This window comes from Hyaena hyaena, unplaced genomic scaffold, assembly GCF_003009895.1.
Source record: "Hyaena hyaena isolate Hyena2069 unplaced genomic scaffold, ASM300989v1 scaffold_0, whole genome shotgun sequence".
Lineage (NCBI taxonomy): Eukaryota > Metazoa > Chordata > Mammalia > Carnivora > Hyaenidae > Hyaena > Hyaena hyaena.
This window is the reverse complement of record NW_024080632.1, coordinates 15,101,233-15,124,618: the sequence shown is the minus strand read 5'-3', so window position 1 is coordinate 15,124,618 and position 23,386 is coordinate 15,101,233. Positions and strand designations below refer to the sequence as shown.

At 44.9% G+C, this 23,386-nt stretch overlaps 1 protein-coding gene and 1 non-coding gene across 3 annotated transcripts in view; one reads left to right on the top strand and one right to left on the bottom strand.

Annotated features, from left to right (window-relative positions):
- ANKRD13A (ankyrin repeat domain 13A) overlaps window positions 1-23,386 on the bottom strand; it is a 36,834-nt gene that overhangs the window by 6,134 nt on the left and 7,314 nt on the right. Inside the window, exons 2-13 of one of the 2 annotated variants that reach the window (XM_039241180.1) lie at window positions 18,620-18,752; window positions 17,700-17,824; window positions 14,989-15,034; window positions 13,700-13,843; window positions 12,462-12,651; window positions 8,576-8,642; window positions 7,118-7,199; window positions 6,194-6,255; window positions 5,391-5,521; window positions 4,729-4,886; window positions 3,956-4,069; window positions 1,871-2,031 (exon numbers count right to left, since the gene is read on the bottom strand). In XM_039241180.1, the coding sequence (XP_039097111.1) occupies window positions 1,871-2,031; window positions 3,956-4,069; window positions 4,729-4,886; window positions 5,391-5,521; window positions 6,194-6,255; window positions 7,118-7,199; window positions 8,576-8,642; window positions 12,462-12,651; window positions 13,700-13,843; window positions 14,989-15,034; window positions 17,700-17,824; window positions 18,620-18,752 (1,413 nt within the window). The remainder of the gene's footprint in view (window positions 1-1,870; window positions 2,032-3,955; window positions 4,070-4,728; window positions 4,887-5,390; window positions 5,522-6,193; window positions 6,256-7,117; window positions 7,200-8,575; window positions 8,643-12,461; window positions 12,652-13,699; window positions 13,844-14,988; window positions 15,035-17,699; window positions 17,825-18,619; window positions 18,753-23,386) is intronic. The other variant, XM_039241253.1, reaches the window with a different exon arrangement.
- On the top strand, window positions 13,145-13,207 carry LOC120223533. Its single transcript, XR_005526329.1, has one exon. It is a non-coding gene; the product is annotated as a U7 small nuclear RNA (small nuclear RNA).

The window sequence follows — 23,386 nt, the reverse complement described above, 5'->3', positions numbered from 1 at the left end:
ATCATCAAGACAGTATGGTATTGGCACAAAAACAGACACATAGACAAATGGAATAGAATAGAGAACTCAGAATTGGACCCACAAATGTACGGCCAACTAATCTTTGACAAAGCAGGAAAGAGTATCCAATGGAAAAAAGACAGCCTCTTTAACTTATGGTGCTGGGAGAACTGGACAGCAACATGCAGAAGAATGAAACTTGATCATTTTCTCACACCATACACAAAAATAAACTCAAAATGGATAAAGGACCTGAACGTGAGACAGGAAACCATCAAAACCCTAGAGGAGAAAGCAGGAAACAACCTCCTTGACCTTAATGGTAGCAATCTTATTTGACACATTCCCAAAGGCAAGGGAATCAAGAGCAAAAATGAACTATTGGGACTTCATCAAGATTAAAAGCTTCTGCACGGCAAAGGAAACAATCCATAAAACTAATAGGCAACCAACAGAATGGGAAAAGATAGTTGCAAATGACATATCAGACAAAGGGCTGGTGTCCAAAATCTATAAGGAACTCACCAAACTCCACACCCGAAAAACAAATAATCCAGTGAAGAAATGGGCAGAAGATATGAACAGACACTTCTCCAAAGAGGACATCCAGATGGCCAACAGACACATGAAACGATGCTCAGCATCCCTCCTCATCAGGGAAATACAAATCAAAACCACACTGAGATACTACCTCACACTTGTCAGAGTGGCTAAAATGAGCAAATCAGAGGACTCTAGATGCTAGGGAGGATGTGGAGAAATGGGAACCCTCTTGCACTGTTGGTGGGAATGCAAACTGGTGCAGCCCCTCTGGAAAACAATGTGGAGGTTCCTCAAAAAATGAACAAGAGAACTCCCCTATGACCCAGCAATAGCACTGCTAGGAATTTACCCGAGGGATACAGGAGTGCTGATGCATAGGGGCACATGTACCCCAATGTTCATAGCTGCACTCTCAACAATAGCCAAAACATGGAAAGAGCCTAAGTGTCCATCAACTGATGAATGGATCAAGAAGATGTGGTTTATCTATATAGTGGAATACTACATGGCAATGAGAAAGAATGAAATCTGGCCATGTGTAGCAACGTGGATGGAACTCCAGGGTGTTATGCTGGTGAAATAAGTCAGGCAGAGAAGGACAGATACCATATGTTTGCACGTATAGGAGGATTAGAAGGAACTTAACGGAGGACCGTGGGGGAGAAGAAGGGGGGAAATGGGGGAGAAGGAGGGAGGCAAACCATGAGAGACTCTTGAATGCTGAGAACAAACTGAGGGCTGATGGGGTGGGGGGGAGGAGAAGGGGGGTGATGGGCATGGAGGAGGGCACTTGTGGGGATGAGCACTAGGTGTAAATGGAAACCAACTTAACAGTAAACTACTTTAAAAAACAAACAAACATTTAACCAAGAATCAGCTGCCATTTTCATCACATGCTTACTGAGCAGCCACAGCACAGTGTGACTGGTCTTTGGCGGGGAGAAAGCTGGGACTCTAATCCACATGCCGTCTCAGGAGACCTACCAACACAGGGACAATATTCCAGAAAAGTATGATAGTGTGAACTGGCATGGACCTACTACGGTTTTAGCACTAGAAAATTAGCATACTCCGTCTGACATTTACAGGATTATTGGCTGCATGGGTGAACCTGAGGAGAAGGAATGTCTATCGGGAGACAGCCTGTGACTGATCCTGAGGGGGCTGTGCAGATGGTGTCACGTGAGAAGCTCCTGTGGAAGACCAGGTGCAGAAGACATCCCTGTAGACGCAGTGACTATGCCACACTCATTAGGTAGAGTGAGTCTCGTGAGTCAGCTAGAACTGGAAACCTCCCCGGCCCCGCCGCTTGCTCTGGGACAGGCACCTGGCTCCTGCTGGACTCCAGTAAACTCTGCTGGATGGCAAACTGCATTATCTCGTAATCTTCGTCTTGTAAATGCACATTTCTGCCGTTGTCTTGAACATGGTAAGACTCCGGAACTTCAAATACAGACTGATCAACCTCAAAGTTTGTGACCTGGGAAGCTGAAACACAAAGGGTGACAGTCAGTACCTGGATCAGTAAAATAAAGTTCCACTTTATGTCTATAATTTAAAATTTTTTAAAAAATTATTTAATGTTAATTCACCCTTGAGAGAGAGCGAGAGACAGAGCATGAGAGGGGGAGGGGCAGAGAGAAAGAGAGACAGAATCTGAAGCAGGGTCCAGGCTCTGAGCTGTCAGCACAGAGCCCGATGCGGGGCTCGAACCCACATATTGTGAGATCATGACCTGAGCCGAAGTCAGACATTCAACTGACTGAACCACCCAGCCACCCCCCCATTTATAATTTAAAATTTATAGGGGTGCCTGGGTGGCTCAGTCGGTTGAGTGTCTGACTTCAACTCAGGTCATGATCTCACTGTTCATGGGTTCGAGCCCCGCGTCGGGCTCTGTGCTGACAGCTCAGAGCCTGGACCCTGCTTCAGATTCTCTGTCTCCCGCTCTCTCTGACCCTCCTCTGTTCATGTTGTCTCTCTCTCTCTCACTCTCTCTCAGAAATAAATAAAACATTAAAACTATTTTTAAAAAATAAAAAATATAATTTAAAATATATAAAAACATTTTTAGTTTAAAAAATGAGAGGATTAAAATTATTAAAATCAAGGCTTGCTACTATGTGGGAGAGATTCTGAGGAAGAATAACCTTGACAGAGAAAAGTACCAAAATACTGCCTTTTATTTTGGCTTGATTTTTTTTTTTAGTAATAAAATTAACTCATAGTCATAAGAAAAATAAAGATCTCTCTCCCTCCACCCTCTTTCTCTTATTCCAAAGTCCAGAGGTAACCAGTGTTTACTTGTATGTCTTTTGAGGAATGCAGTATGTGTATGTGTGTATACTTGGACACATCAAGATCTCTTGTATTTTTTCCTTTCTATGAAATATTGTAAACACATGAAAGAATGTCTGTAAACTAAAATAAAAATGATAATAAAATATCTGTGTATCCCTCAATTAGCCCAATACACAGAACACTATTTTATCACAATAAAAAGAAAAGACAAAAACACTAAAAAAAAATTCAGTTATGTTTCTACAAACTACCAGTGAGTAACTAGAAAATAAAATTAAGTAACTAATCCATTTATAGTAGCATCCAAAAGAATTTGGATGGAAGGCAAGAGAACCTGAGGAAATTTTGTGGGGTAACAGAATTATTCTACATCTTGATTATGGTGGTGGTTACACATATCTGTCAGAATGCACTGAACTAGGGGCACCTGGGTGGCTCAGTTGAGTGTCCAACTCTTGATTTTGGCTCAGGTCATGATCCCAGGGTCATGAGGTCGAGCCTCTTGTCAGGCTCTGCACTGACAGCCTGGAACCTACTTGGGATTCTCTCTACCTATCCCCTGCTCACTTTCCCTCAAAATAAATAAAGTATAAAATATATAAACTAAGGGCTCCTGGGTGGCTCATGGCTCAGTCAGTTAAGCGTCGACTTCGACTCAGGTCATGATATAGTTCTTGAGTTTGGGCCCCACACTGGGCTTTCTGCGGTCAGCACAGAGCCCACTTTGGATCTGCGCCTCTCTCTGCCCCTCTCCTGCTTATACTCATTCTCTCTCTCCCTCTCAAAAATAATATATAAATTCTTACAAAACACACTGAACTGTCACATTCATATACCTCATGGGAGCATTCATACACCTCAGTAAAGTTGGGTCTTAGGACTATGCTATTCTTTTCATACAAGTGGGCTCATATTTTACAAGTTGTTTTTTCACTGACTCTAAACGAAATCTAAACTTTTCTTTCATTCAGAGAAGAGATCTACTTAGGATACTCCAATGTCAAACAATAATTAGTTATAATAACTGAATGTATGTATGTGTGTATGCACGCACACGTGTGTGTGTGTGTGTGTGTGTATTTTTAATCACAAAGCTCCAACTTTTTTTTACCTAAATCCGCCTGGGTCCCCTCCACATTTTGAGATCCAGTTTCTTCAGCAGTGCTACAGCCATTAACGTTTCCAAATGTAATCCGTGCATTTAAGACATGAAACAAAGGAATTTCTAACAAAATAAAAGCTTTTATAAATAAACGTTATGAGAATAGTAACAGCAGTCGTCATTTCCTGAGCGCTTACAGTGCTAGTACCATGCCAAGTACTTTTTATAAGTAGCACTTCACTAACATAACAACCCTTCTCAATACACAGGTGGGGAAACTGAGATTCAGAGAGGTTAAGCAACTTTTCCTAGATCGCAGTGAATACGCCCTGAAGAATGTGTCAAGAATATGCCACTGTCCAAACCTGAAATTTCTTCATAGGTGTAGGTGTTATATACAGTGTTACACATTCCAGTGCAGGCCCCAGAACATACTCATGGTGTCCACAGTCTTCCTCAAGAAACTATCTAATCTGATGCTCACCTTAAGGTTTGACATGGAAACAACGAAGGTGTCACATTTTTATGCTTTTTTACATCTGTTAGCATCGTCGGTAAATAGAACTGGTGGTCAGGACATGTGATTTTGACATGCAAACAAGCCAAGGACCATGCCACTTCTTCCCGCCATAGTAAGCGAGAGGGTAATCGTGGTCTCTTCCATCAGGCCTACTGTCTGCTACCTTGGCCTCACATGTTCCAAAGCCCTGAAGCAGTTCTGTCCCCCACAAAGGCTACAGATGCAGAAGTTATAGAGGCTCCTGTGGTTTATGAGACGGTACCTATTTTGACAGGAAATCCAGGTGGGAATTCCAGTTTGATGAAATCTCTCAGCCGTGCAAAGTGAGCGCTGGTTCGGGCCATGAGGTCAATGATGGGGATGACCTGCTCCACAAGAGAGAGCGGGAAGTCCTCGCACATCCACAGCATCGCTTTAAACCTGCGGGACCGACCGAAACAAGGCTGAGGCTGTCGCCCCCAGACACAGAAACTGGACCGCTTCTACGCCAGCTGGACTACACCAGCCTCCTTACTGCCCCGTCTTCCCAGTCACCGTACTTCTCTTAATGTGGAGCAAGGGCAGGGCTGGACCTGTGAAGAATTCAGATCACTGTGCAGCCTGGCGATCAGGAGAAATGACCTGCACTGTGACCTCCCCCTGCAGCAGCCTGAATTTCCTGCAAGCATGAAGAAGCTGATCGCTGGTGGAATTATTTCATTTGATCAGCTGAAGCTTGTTGGCAGCAAAAACACATAAGGAATTCTTACATCCCCTCTCTATTCTATTTGGAGAAGGGCTTACTATGAAGATGGGCAATCTACTGTTAGCTTTTATCAGGTGAAGTAACTTCAAATTATTTTTAAAAGAAGGGGACACAGGACACCAGGAAACAGAACTTCTGAGACAAGAATCCATAAGCTGAAAATGGCCGCCGAGTCTTACTTTTGCGTTCTAATTGTCAGCTCCTTCGGCCTCCCAATGTCCCGGTCTTTCAGATCAAACTCTTCATTAAAGTATTCGTCTGGCGTGATGGCCGTGGGGTTGTTGGCGGTGGCACACTCTGTGGTGAGGTCCTGTCGAGCCAGAATTCAGGGGAATCAGAAATGCCAAACGGTGCTCACAAGTGGAGGCCTATGGGACTCAGTGGACATGTTAACCAGCTACAGATCAGGAAGTTCTAGTCATTTCCCCTCCCTGTTATTTTAAGTTACTGTGCTGAAAATCTATAAAGGTATCATGAAACCAAGTTGCAAGCCTAATGGGTCTCCCCATGTCAAAACATTTCTCCACTTTGCATTTTTATCTCCTGATTATACAGAGAGAGAAATATCTGAAAGCTAGGCAGATCCGGAAGACATGGAGTTTAAGTTCCAAAATCTGTCATGCTCTCGCTCAGGACACTGGAAAGGGAATCTCATTTCTCTGACACTCTGCCATCCACTGTACCAACTTCATATATTACAGTCAGAAACTGTCTGTCAAGGCACTTGGTGGAAATATAAAGGCCTGAATCCTGTTTAAGTTTACAGATGAGAAAGCACCCCATTTCTATAGTCACAACCCTCTTCTAAAATTCTTATCTGTAAGATCCATCTAACTCGCTTCTAAAAGAGCATCTCGAATTCCATCTTGGGAGAACTCTTCAGCACAGCAGACAGTGGCCTGTTCAGGATTCAGTAAATACCATCGCGGCACAGAAAAGTCATGTCCTTTCTTGAACCTGAGAACTTGCTGCTTCCACTTACCCCTTGAGCACCAAACTGATGTTCCACAGTTCCCAGCAAAGACTCCAGGGGGTTCCTGTCCGCTACAGAGGGGGAAAGGGTCAATGGCTAATATTATACTTTACTTAGGACTACAGAAAGAGATTCTCATGCTATTTTAAAGTTTTGGATCCCAGCTACCTATATCAGAAAGTCCATTTATGGATAGGGTGGTAAAATCTGCAGTCAACCATCAGCTAATTTATGGCTTATAGGACACTTTTTATCAGGATCTCTAACCTAGATGAAAAACAGTTACAAGAACTAAAGCAGAAAAGCAGCAAGAGTCTGGATTCAGGAGTGAGTGTGACAGGGCCGCAGGGTCCTCATCTGTCCAACCAGAGTCCCGGGGACAGTAGTGGGGGTAGTGGAGGCGGCGAACAGTAACTGTGTGCTTGCTTCACTGAGGGAACATCCCAAAGGTTTGCATGAGGGAGCTCATCTCATCCTCCCAAGCACCCCATTTCACTGCTGAGGGGCCCGAGCCACAGAGGGTACAGGGAACTTCATAAGGCCACACAACTGGCCACTGGTGGGGCTGGGCAATGCGTTGGGCACGTATTGGCAATGCTTTGGCTCACAGCCCCACTTCTGTCCAAATCTTTCACGGTGAGAGTTTGGACTAAATCACTCGTTCTAGTGAGAACTAGTCTTCAATATCCTTAACTACGTTCTCTGCCTTCTCGTTTCTTCCCCTGAATGGCTTTAATGCTCCTTGAAGCCAGCTACAGGTAATACCTTCAAGAATAGGTCAGACTAAAGGAGGTTTTGTAAAAAGAAGTTACTAGGAAGGGCTTACTGTAAAAAGGAAGGGCTAGGATTAGCCTGACCTGATCATGTCAACCCCAAAACTGAACGAAGCCAACAAAGGCTCTCTCGAGACTAAGGAGGAGAGGGGAGGATTACCTTTGTATCTCTTTTTTTCTTCCTCAGTCAGGTGTTCTGTCCGGATTCTGGTTATCACACTCACATTGTTTACTGTGTAAACCTTGGGAGATGTGTGCAAAAGAAAACAGTGACACAGGGAATCAAAACTCAAAAAATAAGCATAGCAAGAGCAAGAATGCTGAAGCCAAAATAAATAAATAAATAAATAAATAAATAAATAAAAGAAAAATATTTCAGCAAAATAAAAATGAGAAATGGGTGACAATCATTAGGCTCCCTCTGAGAAAATATACAAGCTAATCAACTTAGAAATGCATCAGCAGCTACTTGGCATCTCTGACAGTTTTAAATACCGAGGAGTGAACAGGGACAGGGATAGGGACGGGGACAGGGATGGGCTGCATCTCCCTGGCTGCCCTTTGTGTTGCTAAACACTCTCAGACAAAAGTCCTGATATTTAGGCTTCCCAGCCAGGTTTCTAGCGCTAAGGCACCCAAACTTGTCCCCTGTACTTCTCTGCTGATTCGTGGTGATCTTATGACAGGACTGACTTAGACAGCCATCTGCTGGGCAGAAGGAAAACAGTATGAACACAAGGTTCTTTCTCCCTGTAAGACTTCAGAGGAAACAGCGAGTCATTACTTAAAAGGGATTCCATCTATGGACAAAAAATTATTTTCACTGCCAGAGTGAATGCCCTGTTGTCAAGGTGACTGAGGAATCTGGGGGCCTGGAAAATCAAAGCTCGCGGTAAACAGAGAATTAACTATATGCCGTATGTGGATTCCCAACGTGCAAAGACGGAGGAAGCAGTGGAACACCTGTGTCCACGTGTGTCTCGCTGAGCATGAAGTAAGCCTCTGCCCGCTCCGAGGTCACCGGAGGGCCCTGCCGCGCTCTGGCCCCGGGAGCCATCAGTCCCTGCTCTGCTGCAGGCTAACGGAAGGCCAGGAACAGAGCCTTCCAGCTGACAAGATGCCAGATGACTGGACTGACAGCTGTCTGCACTATGACAACCACGTTCCTAATGCACTGGTGCCACGTAGGTGGGCTGCAGGGCCACTGGTTACAATTAGGCCGACTATGAAAATGGAGGCTCATTAAAGCTACTTTACTTTTTTTTTTTTTAAACCCATTCAGGTTATTAAAAAAAAAGATCAACATGCAGGTTTCAGTCTAAACCTTTCTTTTTCTGCTTAAAGAATTAAAGGAATGGTCACCCCTCTGGGGACAACTGGCACCCGTACTCAATTCTCTATGACATCGTTTCTCTGCATACCTAGGGACCTCCTCAGGACATGCGAGCCCATTTTCTGTACATGACATCAGATACAAATCCAAGTGAGAGACACTAAGCAGCATTTTTCCCCCAGAGCATCTCCATGGCACAGATGCATGAAAAAAATCTGACAGACTCCTCGTTTGCATAGAAGCTAAATAGCTATATTAAATCTTATTTTAAGAGTTTCCTTTTACCTTTGCTTCGTAACCATTAACAACTTCTGCTTTATCTGTCCTCCAGCCCCAGAATCCGGATTTAGTTCTGATAAAAAGTGAACACCACAAATTTCTACATGTACAATATGCCATTCAGATTTATCCCTGCAGCCTTTACAGTTTATTTCCCCCAGCTTATGGTGGTGAAGGACACTTGGAGATTACGGTCCTATTGTCCACAAAAGGATGCTCTCAGCGACAGATGGCTTAAGAATCCCCACCCCCTCCCACGGTTATTAATCAGTTCGCCTCACCCCAGCATAGAAAGCCTCCATTCTTGGCTTCTTTACAAAAGCTGCCAGCATGGGCGACAAAGGTGGCGACATGGACTGGACAGCTGTCCTAAAGAAATGAGTGGAGATGACCAGTGTCCAAGGGCTCGCCACGGGGGGGAGGGGGGGATCTGGGTCAGAGCATTTATCTGGATCACCATAACTGTGGGCACAGACATCAGTGGCTCTGCCCCCACGAGCAGCCGCATCTCAACTGAAGAATTCTTAGAACCACGAGGCACAGACCATCCTGCCCCTCAGGAGAGAGCAGGTGGAGCGGGAGCTCCTCACGGGGGCAAGCTGCTTGGAGAAGCCATTCCTGCCTGCAGAATGGCTTGGGAGTCACATGTCTTATCAGGTTTGGTGCAGCCGGGGAAAGGATGTTGAAAGCAGTTTTTCAGCCCAGACAAGGATTCCAGGGCTGTAGCACTGCTTTTAAAGTAGCCTAGCATCCCAGCAGCAGCTACAGCACTGGTAAAGTGTCTGAAAACCCAGTTATTCAACTCAACACACTCCTGGAAAAAAGAAAATGCACTTGAGAACCCAGAGCAGCCAAGAGGTTCTGGTTCTATTTCCAAACAGCACATCCTGGGACACACTACTGCTCACAGGGGGTCCTGACAAGCCTGGTCTGCCCTTTTGTCTAGGACATCACATCCTAGCTCCACTGTGACTGCTGCACTCGGCCCCGCGTCGGACAACCGCCTGCCTTCTGCTCTGGCCCCAGAGGAGAGGGGACACCATGCAGGATGCTCAGGGAACTGGCCGGTCAGCCAGCTCACAAAGGACGTATGTTTAATTTGCATCTCGTGTGTCCAAACAGTTTCATTAGCCCAGACAGGGTATACAGAGTTTTGTGTGTATGTTACAGCTCATCAGAGAAAGGAAGGACCAGAGCTTTAATTTTCCAATTAGTTGCCCACAATTAGTGCAGCAAGACCCACGGAGGGAGAGAAACGCCAAAGGGATTATACCAAATGCTAGCTATCTCCACTTTACATTTGAGAAACAAAACCACAATCCTGGGGGTGGAGTTGGGGGGGGGGTGGGCAGGGTCCGCACTGATTAATAAACCAGAGTCCCCTCTTAGTCATCAATGATGGAAAATCAAGATTGTCCTTTTAGAGTTAACAGAGTCAGCCCTCAGTTCCTTGCCTTTCACCCGGTCACTTGCTAGTCTGCCTGGGACAGAACTGTTTTCTGGCACTCGGTCTACCCAGGTGCCCAAGGATGACTCTGTGGGCCCCGTCTCATCCTGGGAGCACCCTGGAGACCACCATGCTGCTCGCCCCTCTGCAGCCACTCAAATAGCAATTCGGGCTGCTCCGCCTCCCTGCCCATCCCCACGCTGACAGCTTGGTTATGAAATCCAGCATCCTATTTTAAACCCAAAATTCTACTAACTCCTCAACCCTTGACTAACTTGACAGCAGAGGCACCTGAAGATGACAGGGCAAGCCCCAGCCCCCCCTGCATTTTGACCTTCGCCGTCTCTACAGACACTGCTGCCCCAAGAGCCGCCGAGAGAGCCACCGAGCAAGCCCCGTGGCTTGGAGCCGCTACGCAGTTCAGAGGGAGGCTCTGAGGGCAGCAGAGGACTTGTTTGGGGCTGCCAGAGCACGCTCTTTCAGAGAAGAGAACCACCCAGACTGCAGCCAGAGGGGGCGTACTGGCAGGCCAGAAACTCACCCAGGAAGCAAGCATCAGGCTCTCAGCCACGGAGCAGAAGAAAGAAATGGATGAAAACGATTATCCTAGGAGAGCACACCTTCCAAGTTCAATCAAACACATGCTCCCACCCCCAGCAAGAAGGAGGTGTGCACTTTCTCTACCAGCAAATCTCACACTCAAGCAGCTCAAAGCCTTGCTTGATGCATAAGCAGCTCACTGACTGCATAGGGAATTCTGGGCACCACAAAAAAAACAAACAGCTATCTTCCAGAAATCCTCTCCCAGAGACCCACTGTCAGTTGTGAAAGGAGGTTAACCTGAACTGTCTGAAGACCTAGGGATCCTATGAATCCCAGACGGGCCGCAGCCCTCTGTAAAAACGGATCATGCTGTCATTTCCCATCTACCCTCCGTGGGGTAGGTGTCGGTAGTCGGCATGCTCTTTGTGAGGTACAGGTCAGAACAGTGACCCCAGCTACTCTGCCGATGAGCTAGAGGGAACGGTGGCCTCCTCATAGCATCGTAATGTCACCTCGAGATTCACTCCTTTCGTTCTTCCAGGTAAGGAAGCAGAAAAGTGGAGAGAGTGAGCCCCCTCCCCAAAGCCACAGGTTAGTTAGCAGCCCTGCCTATGGCACTCAGTGCTCCCAACTCCTATCCCTGCGGCCGGGCTGTGGCACTGAGGGCAGGCCCGCTCTTTCCCAGCTCTGCGAACAAGCCCTTGGCTGCATGGGCCCTCACTGTCTACAGAGGCGAGTGCTGGAGCCTGAAGGTGGCTTCCCAAGATGCTACCAGGAAAAGCCACAGCTAATCCCCGACAGTCAGCTGTCACCTGGCAAGGCCGGTGCCGGGAGGCTGGTGACAGGAGACTGAGCTGCCTCCCAGGGGTACCGCTGCCGACACAGCAGCAGTACTGGACACCACACGGGCTGGCATTTGGCTTTCTCTTCTGCTGCTACCAGATGCCCTAATTCCACTGCTCCATCTAAATCTGAAGAAAAGGGCACTTAAGTCTTATGTTTGACTCAACGGAAAAGTCTGTCTCACTAACATAGTTTATGGAAACAAAGAAGAAAAGAAAAAGACAAAAGAGGAGAGTTAGTATATTCTTAAGAGTAAAGAACACCTAGATCCAGGATAACAGGTGTCCACGTTATCAGCTCAGGTTATGCTGCTTTGGTTTACAGAGAGCTGGATGTGACATCCCAGGCAAACACACAGGGGTCTGACAGCCTCCCGCAGCTCAGCGCGTTCTGGGGGAAAAACACTCTGGCTAACAGATCTGACGGCCTCTGCTTCCCTTACATTCAGAAGCTCTTCATGCCTCTGCAAGGCCCAGAGGCAGATGACTAGAGACAGTGTTCTCATCCAGGTGAACCAAGGCACAAACCTCTCCCGAAGTTTCTTCTGGTAGAGTCTGGAATGTAATCACAATTCCTCCAGCCTCTTGCTCTAAACTATTAGGCCTCACAGGGGAAGAGAACCACATTTAACTGTATGGTAAGTGTGAATCTGACTAGTATCAGTACAACCACGATCAATACTGGGTCAATTCTAGCTTCCAGAAATTCTCAAAGCTCCATTGTTTGGGACTAGGGAGCCTTGTGGATCCCCAAACACCAAAACAAACAAACAAACAAACAAAATTCAAGTAAAATCCATTAGACAGGGCCCATAAAAGAATATGAAGACATTTCTCCAAGACTATATCTATGTTAATGTCTATAAAAATGATCTATGAAAGAGGATGTCAGCTATGGCTTCTTTTTGGTTAGAACAAAGAGCTCTTTAAAATCCACCAGTGCTTATTATGCCATATTAGAAAAATCCCAATCCACCCATAATTTCCAATTCATATCTACATGCCACTAAAGACGGCAGTAAAGGGATCAGACATTAAAATGCAAAACCTGAATGTGTACCTTTCAAAAGCGATATTTTTAGTATCGAGGCTGGTGTTAATGACTGGGCTCGTGAGCCGTCTCTCAACTTCCCTGCCTTTTGGCTTCATCAAGTCCAGAGTGAGGCGCTCCATTTCTTGGGACAGGTCAAAGTGCTCGGTGGTGACCACCCTGTCATCGTGGTTGACTTCCATCAGCTCCGCCCGGTTGTCTGTTAATGGAAATAAGAGCGTAACTAAGGGCCATGCCAGCAAGATGCAAAAGCAAGAAAGCCTCAAAAGTTAAAATGCATCGTCTTTCACACTCTCCCTCCCCAACTGCTATCTATCAGTTAAACCTGAAGACTACTGATTACTGACTACCTAATCTGGCCAGTTTGCAACAACCCACAGGATGCTCTAGGCCGTCTTCCCCAAAGTTGCAGACACTTAAAACAATATGCATTATTCGTTAGCAAAACATCTGTGTACCTTTTAAAATATACCAATTACGCAATTAACATAAATTACTTATGCATAGTGGACTGGCAATGCCACTTTTCTCCCCCTCAAATAGGGGAGGATCATGCCTGCTTACAAAGGGGATATAAAGAGATAAAAGACAGTCTCAAACTCAGGGTTTAGGAATGTGGGACAGACACATGTCCAAATGGTAACAGTGTTGGGGGTAAATGATACAGGCAAGAGAATTAACAGAAGTAGCCAAAGTGTTACAGCTCCTTTAGAATTTGTCTAGCAGGTTTTCTGGTCCTTACCAGAAGAACCCTAAAAAAAAAAAACAAAAAACCCAGAGAGAACTATCCAAAAAAGAAACAGAGGAATTAAGAGCTGAATAATTAACAAGAATAACCAAAAAACAAAACAAAACAAACAAAAAAACCCAAAACAAAACAAAAAAAACCCAACCAAAAAAATCAAAACACATGCCCCAGGATCAGATAAGGTATAGGAATGCAAACACATTTTGATGGTTAAAAATCACTCTGTCATGGTGCCTGGGTGGTTCAGTCAGTTAAGCACTGGACTTCAGCTCAGGTCTTGATCTCATGGTTTGTGGGTTCGAGCCCTGCATTGGGCTCTGTGCTAACAGCTTGGAGCCTGGAGCCTGCTTCAGGTTCTGTGTCTCCCTCTTTCTCTCTGTCCCTCCTCCACTCATGTTATGTTTCTCTCTCTCTCTCAAAAAGTAAATAAACATTAAAAAAAATTTTTTTATCACTCTGTCACTTAGTGTGAACAGTGATTATGAATGGAATCACTCACCTTCTCCCTTAAATATAAAACTGCGCCTCCCTCTTATCCAGCTCATGTTCTCAAATCCCAGCAACGTGATATCCACACGCAGTTTGGCTCCACTTTTCCAAATTCGACAGACATCATTCGGGCATATTCTGGAAACCAAGGGCACTGGAGAAGAGAAGCGTACTGCTGAGGAAAAACCTGAGGACCAAGCGGAGCATGTAGGCCCAAGGAATGAGGATTCCAACTTTAGTAACAGAAAGACAGGAGAGGTGTGATGGTGACCATCAGAACAGGGCGTGGCTCCCATGCTTACAATAGGGGAAGCCATTTTTCAAAAATAAAAATGGACCTTCTGTTCTGAAGCTCTTTATGAAAGTGCAGATGTGCCTTGTCTGAGAAAACCCTACGTGAATTTCCCAGGGGCATCCCTGATACCCACATGGACCTCTTTTTGACCATCATCAGGGCTACCGAGCGTGTCCATCTGGCTTTTCGCTCACATATGCTGCTCCTGCCATGTGGCTGCGCCCTAACACACTGTCATATCCGCCTTTCAAAATATCAAACCTAAAATATCTGAAAGATGTGGATATTTGCACTAGAGAAGACCTTGTAAGTTTTCCAGAAGAACCTGACGTTCTCTTCTTTTACATACTTTTTCCTTTGTTTAAATGTTTCATTATGAATATGACTTCTTGCCTGGCAGAGAAGTCAGAGTGGAATGGCTGGCAGCCTGGGGGTTAGGAGCTGTTATTAACTGATCTACAAGGAATAAAAGCAGAACATCTATGAGAATTACTGTCAGTCACTTTGCCTTACATAAGATTTTGGAGAAATACATCCACTTTGTGAAAAACCAAGCAATTCCAACATCCATCTCCTCCTCTTCCTTCTAATAACAAGTTTAAAAGAAGCAAGTTGAACCATGTAAGGAAATGAGTAATAATAAATTATGGTACATATTCTTACTAAAATTGTAGCTGTTTAAAGTGACATTTTAAAAAACTAATAAGATGGACAAGTGTCTAAGTGACAAAAAGTGGAGAAAAAACTGTGTCTATATTATATTTACAGATGCTTCTGAGAAAAATCTCTATGCATGGGGGAAAAACGAGAAGGAAAACATCCAAAGCATTAATAGTAGTTGTGCTTAAATGAGATTATAGGTGACAGTTTTTCCTTATTTTTTTTCCATGCATTTCTTAGACTTAAAAATATACATACATGAAAATTTTATAAAGGAAAAATAAACTTCTATTCAGGCTCAATAAATCTGGAAACAAATAAATTATAAGCCCAGAACCACTCACCCCAGCTGGTGAATTCCCATTTCATCTGCACATAGAAATCCGGAGCCTAGAGGACAAAGGTTTAAAGTAAGTGACCCTGGGCACTATCAGCTAAATGCAGACACAGTAAGAGTTCATGAGGTCTTAGAGGGGGAAGGGGAGAGAACAGAGACAATAAGAAGAGACATAAAATGCAAACCCATCCAAAATGAGTGCTTATTTTATATGCAGGCTGTTATTTTATCTCGATATAAAATATGTCTAGACAGTCAATAAAGTTAACTGAAAGCAACAAGGTTAGAGGGAGGTAAAATCAAATCTGATGTAGGAAGCAATCTGGTTCCTAACATTAGCAGAAAGATGAGCCTGGAAATTGGGCTTACGTGCTGCCATGTGATGTGGGTAACAGACTGTCCTGAACACAGAGAAAGGAATGCCATGTCCACCTATTCTACAGGGAACTTGACTGTAAAAGTTTTGTGTGCTGGCAAGTGCTTCATATTCACTGGACCTCAAAACCAGAAGAGGCTGCCAGACATCACTTCCCCAGGAAGTTGATTTTCCCTCCAGTTAATAGACTTCTGCCCTCATTTTCCTCTTAAACTTTTAGTATTTGGCTTTATGAAATTTTACATCACCAGAGCAACCCTGTTTAGGATGACTTTCTGACCTGCCATGAATTCTTTAATTTTCTTTTAATGTTTATTTTTGACAGAGAGCATGCACACAGGTCGGGGGGGGGGGGGGGTGGGGGGAGGTGCGCATGAGGGGACCGAGGAGGAGAGAGAGGAAGATAGAGAATCCAAAGCAGGCTCGGTCAGCACGGAGTCTGTGGGCTTGAGCCCACCAACTGTGAGATCATGACCTGAGCCAAAGTCGGATGCTCAACTGACTGAGCCACCCAGGTGCCCCTGTCCTGCCAGGAATTTTTAGAGAAGGTCCTTGGAGAGCTCTTAAGAAGTCCAGCAGTTACCATCCAAGAAGAGAAGTGCTAGAAATCCCTGATTTTGCTCTGTCCCTTCCCACTCCCCTGGCTCTGTCATGGTTTTTACAACAGCACAGGACAGGAAGGCTAAGGACCTAGTCTAGAGTAAAACAGGATTCCAGTGATGGGCAAAGGCCCTCCGAGGGGCAGCACGTAAGAAGCAGTGGGCTTATTTTAAGGAGATAAATAAGCGGTGGGCTTATTTTAAGGGCACTGTTGAAAGACAAAATGTCAACCACAGCATCTGGTGCCACCAAGCACACAGGCCATTCACGGGCTGTCTGCAGCTTCAAGACGAGAGCACAGGACAGTGCGGTTTACTGCTGTGCATCAGTACAGGCAGGAAAAGAAAATCCTTCACACTGAATTTTTTAAATGAAGGGTGAGCCCACATTCAGTCATTTTCTGCTTTGCCAAGTGGGCAGATGTGTTTTTAGTTCCTCCTCCAGTAAATTAGATAAGAAAACAATAAACCCACTTGGTCTTTGCACACCAGGCACAACACTGTTTAAAAACAACTATTTCATACTTCATGGAAGGTTTCACGCAGTCCTTGAAAACGGAGTAGCTCCAGGAATGCTTTCGCGTGAGTGTCACACAAATGTGCCTTGCAAAAAGAGTGCCCAGATAATGGGCAGTGATCGTCTTACTCATCGCAAAGCTGTTCCTTTTCTCAACAGAGCTGTTCATTTTTCTCAATAAATACGTTGACTAAAGTTGTGCAGCGGATTTATCTGGCAAATATCTTTGGAGATATTTTGAGAGGCTCACTTGTGTGCTTAAACTGAGAATAAATGACAGGCAAATCTGAGCACGGTCACTTTCTCGTCTCCTCCTGCCCTGAAAATGCTGCACAACTGACTCCTAACACGGTTCTTGCAGGTGACAAACCCGGTCTGACGAGTGGCAACTGTCATGCAAAACAGTCCATGAGCCTAGAGGTAAATTGCTGTAAAAATGACCCTCGAGGATCACAGAGCCCATGCACCTTAATTCACAGATAACTGTCTTTACTGGCCAAGAACCCCTGGGCTGTCCATTAACTAAGCCAACAGATTCAAAGTCACAAAGTGCTAATGGCTGGAGTCGACAGGAGTGGCAAGGAGAAGGTGCACACAGACTTCGGAGCCTGAGCAGGCCCTGGAAACCCCTGTATAGTAACCGATACTCAGCACAATTTCCTCAGAATGACCTGTGCTCAGAAGGCCACCGTTAAGAAGACAGGCACCCACGGGCGCCTGGGTGGCTCAGTCGGTTAAGCGTCTGACTTCGGCTCAGGTCATGATCTTGCGGTTTGTGGGTTTGAGCCCCGTGTTGGGCTCTGTGCTGACAGCTCAGAGCCTGGGGCCTGTCTTCGAATTCTGAATCTCCCTCTCTCTCTGACCCTCCCCTGCTCACGCTGTCTCTCTCTCTCTCTCTCAGAAATAAATAAAACATTAAAAAAAATTTTTTTTTAAAAGAGAAGCAGCTAGGCACCCAGATAAATTAATTGTTTGATGTCTATTTGTCTTAAGTTATTGTGTTTAAGCAGCACTTAAAAGGGTAGGGCTAGTGACCCAGAAACGTAATTTGTAAAAGAACTCTTACGTTTAATAGATCAGGAATAATACCATTTGGTACTAAACAGAGCATACTGACTACTCGTAAAACTCTCACGATGAAGGTATACGTGGAGGCCCAGTTGTGGCTCTGGCTACGCTGTCCGCAACTGGCTCACATTATGGCGTCGCCAAATTTTTACAGATACCTCGAGAATCCTCTGGAGCAGCTCAGGCACCCCTTCCAGTGCCATGGACGTGTTGTGGTAGTCCCGGTGCTGCAGAACGGCGCACACCATCTCGGGGTCACCGGTGCTCACCGCCTCATGTAAAACTGGAAATCGAGACAGTGAAATGTCAGGCTCTCTGACAAATCCCTCAGCCAGTCTGAAAAGAATCTATAGACCAAAGACCAATATTTTCTTCAAAGAGACACAGAGGCTACAGTCCCACCTTACTTTTATAACCATGGCTGCTTATTTCTAGCTCTTAACAATGGAAAGAAAATACAGCACTTGTAGCCTCTTGATCAAACCAGATTTGATCTCCCCCCCACGCCCCTTCTCGGACCACTGGTTCTGAAATCCGGGGTGTCTTCAGAGAGCTGAGAGCTGGCTTTCGCTGTGAGACCACACGGCTGAGGTCAGGTGTGGATTGGGCAGGTAGGGCTTAGGTGCTCCCTTGCTCGGCCAACATACAATTACTCAGACCAACAACAGCTTGCAGACAAGTGAAACGCCAGGGTTTCACTGGAAAAGGCTACTTATAGCCATAATTTCTGTTCGATTTTGCCTATCCTGACAGATTCACTGGAGTTAACATCACATTCCTCAGGGGGAATCTGGCCTCCACACTCATGTGTGGTGCAAGGGTTTGCACTGAGAGCTGCTTTCTGGATAGGAGTCACCCTGTACGGAGGGCTGCTGGCCCGGACCATTGTGCTGCAGGTCAGCCAGCAGCCCCCAAGGCCCTCATCAACTCACCCTGGTCCCTGGTCCCAAGAAAGAAAAAGAGTCTTAAGGTAAAGATAACTTGAGGACAATTATATTTGTGACTGGGCTTTATTCGGTCTGGTTTCAGATGAAACCAAAACAGAAGGCTTTCAACGTGATTTTAAAAGTATACTTGCCTGTCCATCCCTCACGATTTTCTTTTGTAACATCTGCTTTATGTCGGAGCAAGACTCGAGCAGATTCCAAATGTCCCAGAGAAACAGCAAGGTGCAGTAAGGTTCGACCGCGTGGGTCCAGAGCCTCCACATTCTGTGAAATAAACACTAGTGTTTGTAGAATTGTATACTGTATATTACATCAAAACATGGAAATGCGTTTGAGAGAGAAAATTTAGTATAAAAATAGGGGGACCTGGGTGGCTCGCTCAGTTAAGTGTCTGACTCTTGATTTCAGCTCAGGTCATGATCTCATGGTTCATGAGTTTGAGCCCCGGGTCAGACCTGAGCTGACAGTGCAGAGCCTGCTTGGGATTCTCTCTCTCACCCTCTCTCTCTCTGTCCCTCCTACTCACTTGCTTTCTCTCCCTCAAAATAAATAAATAAACTTAAATTTTTTAAATTTAGTATAAAAATAGAAAACAGTATTTACGCATTAATTATAGCAATACATGGAAAAATGAATGCTTGCACATGGGAGTGGTTGAAATATTAATCTGGCCATAAACAAAGATAATAATTCCTGAGTTCCTTTTTCTATAAAGTTAAATGCCTAATAAATAAACGTTGGCTATAGGCCTCAGATAATGAAACACATCTGCTCTCAGTAGCGCTCACAGTAAGACTGAATAAAGACTAGGGGCTTTCGTGAAAGGCAGCCACCCTCTGACACGGAACATGGGGCATTTCTCAAGCATATGTAAGCATTCAGGTCTAGAACAGGAAGTGTAGACTTTAAGCAAAACTGAAACTTCAGAAAATAATTTGGGTCAGAATAAAATTACATTCTTTAGCTGGGGTCCCACCGGAACGCCACTCGTAACTCTGGACGGATTTCCAAGCCCTAAAGCAGCAGCGCACACAGGCCCCGCGGTGCACATGACCTGCCAGGCGTGCGGGCGAGCATATTTAGAGGGGGATGTGAGAACACGCACGGGCCATTTTGGTCCATTTCCCCTGGACGGTTTTCTTCCCCATGCTAGCTAGACACAGCCGTTCGGCTTTCACGCTAATTTATACCTATTCTGGCCCACCCTCCGCCACCTGTGTTGGGTGGCCAGAGCTGAGTGGCAGTTTCTCTGGTGTGAGCTCAGTCTGAACGATGAATGCTGCCTTCCCAAGATGACACTTAATGTTCGTCCAAGGACATAGTAAACTGCCATGGGACTTCTGGGATATAAAAGTGCCATCTACTTCTTAGAAAATGTGCTTTCTCTTGATTTGAGATGCTAGTTGTTATGCAGCCTCCGAAGATATGCAGAACATGCCACTTATTGGCCACAGGGGAGGAAGGCAAGCAGAGGCAGGCAACTGCTGTCCACCAGCTACTGAAGCTCCCTGCTTTGCTCATTGCATCATGGCCACTCTGCGGCAAAGACAGGAACTGTTATCGAGGAATAACAGCAGTGGCTGAAGGCATTTCTCTCCGGGCGCTGGAATACCAACACATCTCCTGGAATGGGGCCCACGGCACCTCCCAGGATTCCCTGGCTTTTCCCAAGGGTACGGTTTGTCTATCTCCCCAGAGACTGAGGATTCCAAAGGGCTGGATCCAAGTCTTATATTTCTTAGCTTCTTCCACCACCTTATTCTCTACTTTGCATTAAATCATTGTTTTTGAAAAAAGTAATACACCTAAGACTTTTAACTGAGTTGAAGTTTAGCACAGAAGAAATAATTAGCAAATTCATTATCTCCTTGCACATCTGTTATATAAACTGTTTTCTCACCCAACAAGTTCAGTCTACAGGAAAGGTGCTGCGTTCAGGATACTGCCTGACATATAGGAAATGCTTAACAATATTTCTCGCAGAAAAGGGGAAATTCAATTTCATGCAGTTCATGCCCCAGAACAAAACTAATATCTCACACTAACGATTTACACCTAAGATCCTGGGCAACCACTAGATAGGATGTGTAACATCAAAGCCAAATACACTAAGCTGTTGACATTCTATTTTGGACCACAGAAAAAACCATACATACGAGCCAGACGGCAATGTGTCGTGTGACACTAAGTGTAGCTCTGAAGAGCCTCACTGCCCCTTTCTCATTTGGAAGGAGAGACAGAAGGACGAACACTATATTATGGTGACAGTTATTAAAAACAGTGGATGATTGGGGCGCCTGGGAGGCACAGTCGATTAAGCACCCGACTCTTGATTTCAGCTCAGGTCATAAACCCATGGTTCGTGGGTTCAAGCCTCACGTCTGGCTCTGCAATGACAGTGTGAAGCCTGCTTGAGATTCTCTCTCTCTCTCTGTCCCTCCCCTACTCACGCTCTTTTTCTCTCTCTCAAAATAAATAAGCTTTAATTTTTTTAAAACAGTGTATGATTAAAGTAAAAATTAGCAAAACGGAGGATAGCAAATGAATATGGAAAAATCAACAAAACCAAAAATTGGTTTTTGGTAAATATCAACCAAATTGAGAAACTTTCAGCTAGTTTGACCAAGAGATGAAAGAGAGATGACTCTAGTTAGCAAAAGTGGAAGGAGGGGCTATCACTACCAACTCTACAGAAATACGAAGTATTTAAAAGGAGTGCTGTGAACAACAGTATGCCAACCGAGTAAGGGAACTTAAATGAAAGGCACATACTCCTAGACAGACACAAACTAACAAAACTGACTGAAGAAAAAATAGAAAATCTGAAAAATTTCTTTAAAAAAATTTTTTTTAATGTTTACTTTTGAGAGAGAAACCTAATGGGAATGGGAGCGGGGCAGAGAGAGAGGGAGACACAGAATCTGAAGCAGGCTCCAGGGTCTGAGCTGTCAGCACAGAGCCCAACATGGGGCTCGAACTCACAAACTGTGAGATCGTGACCTAAGCCAAAGTCGGACGCTTAACCGATGGAGCTACCCAGATGGACCCTGAAAATTTGTTTTTTAAATATTTATTTATTATTGGGAGACAGAGAGAGACAGAACAAGAGCAGGGGAGGGGCAGGGAGAGGGGGAGACACAGAATCCAAAGCAGGCTCCAGACCCTGAGCTGTCAGCACAGAGCCCGATGCGGGGCTCGAACCCACGAACTGTGAGATCATGACCTGAACTAAAGTCGGAAGCTCAACTGAGCCACCCAGGTGCCCCAGGCCCTGAAAATTTTTTTTTTATTTTTAATTTTATTTATTTATTTGTTGTGTGGTTTTATTTTTTTTAATTTTTTAATGTTTATTTATTAATTAATTAATTAATTTTTTTAAATTTTTTTTTATTTATTTCTAGGAGAGAGAGAGAGAGAGAGACAGCGTGAGCAGGGAGGGTCAGAGAGAGAGGGAGTCACAGACTGAAACAGGCTCCAGGCTCTGAGCTGGCAGTCAGCACAGCGCCCGACGCGGGGCTCGAACCCACGAACCGCGAGATCATGACCTAAGCGAAAGTCGGACGCTCAACCGACTAAGCCACCCAGGCGCCCCATTAATTTATTTATTTTTACAAATAGTTTATTGTCAAGTTGGTTTCCATATAACACCCAGTGCTCATCCCCACAAATGCCCTCCTCCATGCCCATCGCCCTCCTAACCCCCCACACCCATCAGTCCTCAGTTTGTTCTCAGTATTCAAGAGTCTCTCATGGTTTGCCTCTCTCCCTCTCCCCCACTATTTCCCCCTTCTTCTCCCCTTTGGTCCTCCGTTAAGTTCCTCCTAACCCTCCTATACGTGCAAACATATGGTATTTGTCCTTCTCTGCCTGACTTATTTCGCTCAGCATAACACCCTCAAGGTCCATCCATGTTGCTACACATGGTCAGATTTCATTATTTCTCATTGCCATGTAGTATTCCATCGTATAGATAAACCACATCTTCTTGATCCATTCGTCTGTTGATGGACACTTAGGCTCTTTCCATGTTTTAGCTATTGTTGAGAATGCTGCTATGAACATTGGGGTACATGTGCCCCATAGCATCAGCATTTCTGTATCCCTCGGGTAAATTCCTAGCAGTGCTATTGCTGAGACCCTGAAAATTTTCTAACGAAAGACTGAATCAGTAATTTTTAAACTTCCCAGGAAAAAAGTTTCAGGCCTAGATTGCTTCACTGGTGACTTTTACCAAGCATTCAGAGATTTAATATCAATTCTTCACAAACTCTTCCAAAACAATGGAAGATAAAGGAAAACCTCCCGAATCATTGTATGAGCTCAGTATTATCCTGATGACAAACGCATCACAAAAAAAGAAAACCACAGACCAACACCTCTTACAAATATAGATGCAAAATCCTCAACAATATATTAGCACAACAAATTTAGCAACACATAAAAAGGGCTGTTAAAAACACCAGGACCAAGTGAGATTTATCCTGAATGCAAAAGTGGATTAACCCCTGATGATTAATGTAATCACTGTATCAATGTAATGTATCAATAGGATAAGATAAAAAATGCATTATCATCTCAATAGATGCATGTGGTCTGAATGTGGTCTGAAATCCTAACCTTCAAGGATGATGGTATTAGATGTGGGGCCTTCGGGAGGTGCTTAGGCCATGAGGGTGGGGCTCCCATGAATGGAATTAGTGTCTTAGTAAAAGAGACCCCAGAGAGCCTGCCAGCCCCCCTTCCGCCATGTGAGGACACAGCGAGAAACTACTGCTATGGACCAGGAAGACAGCCCTCTCCAGCCACCACATCTCATCTGCCAGCACCATTATCTCGGACTTAGAGCCTCCTGAACTGTAAGAAATCAATATCCATTGTTTATAAGCTACACCGTCTAT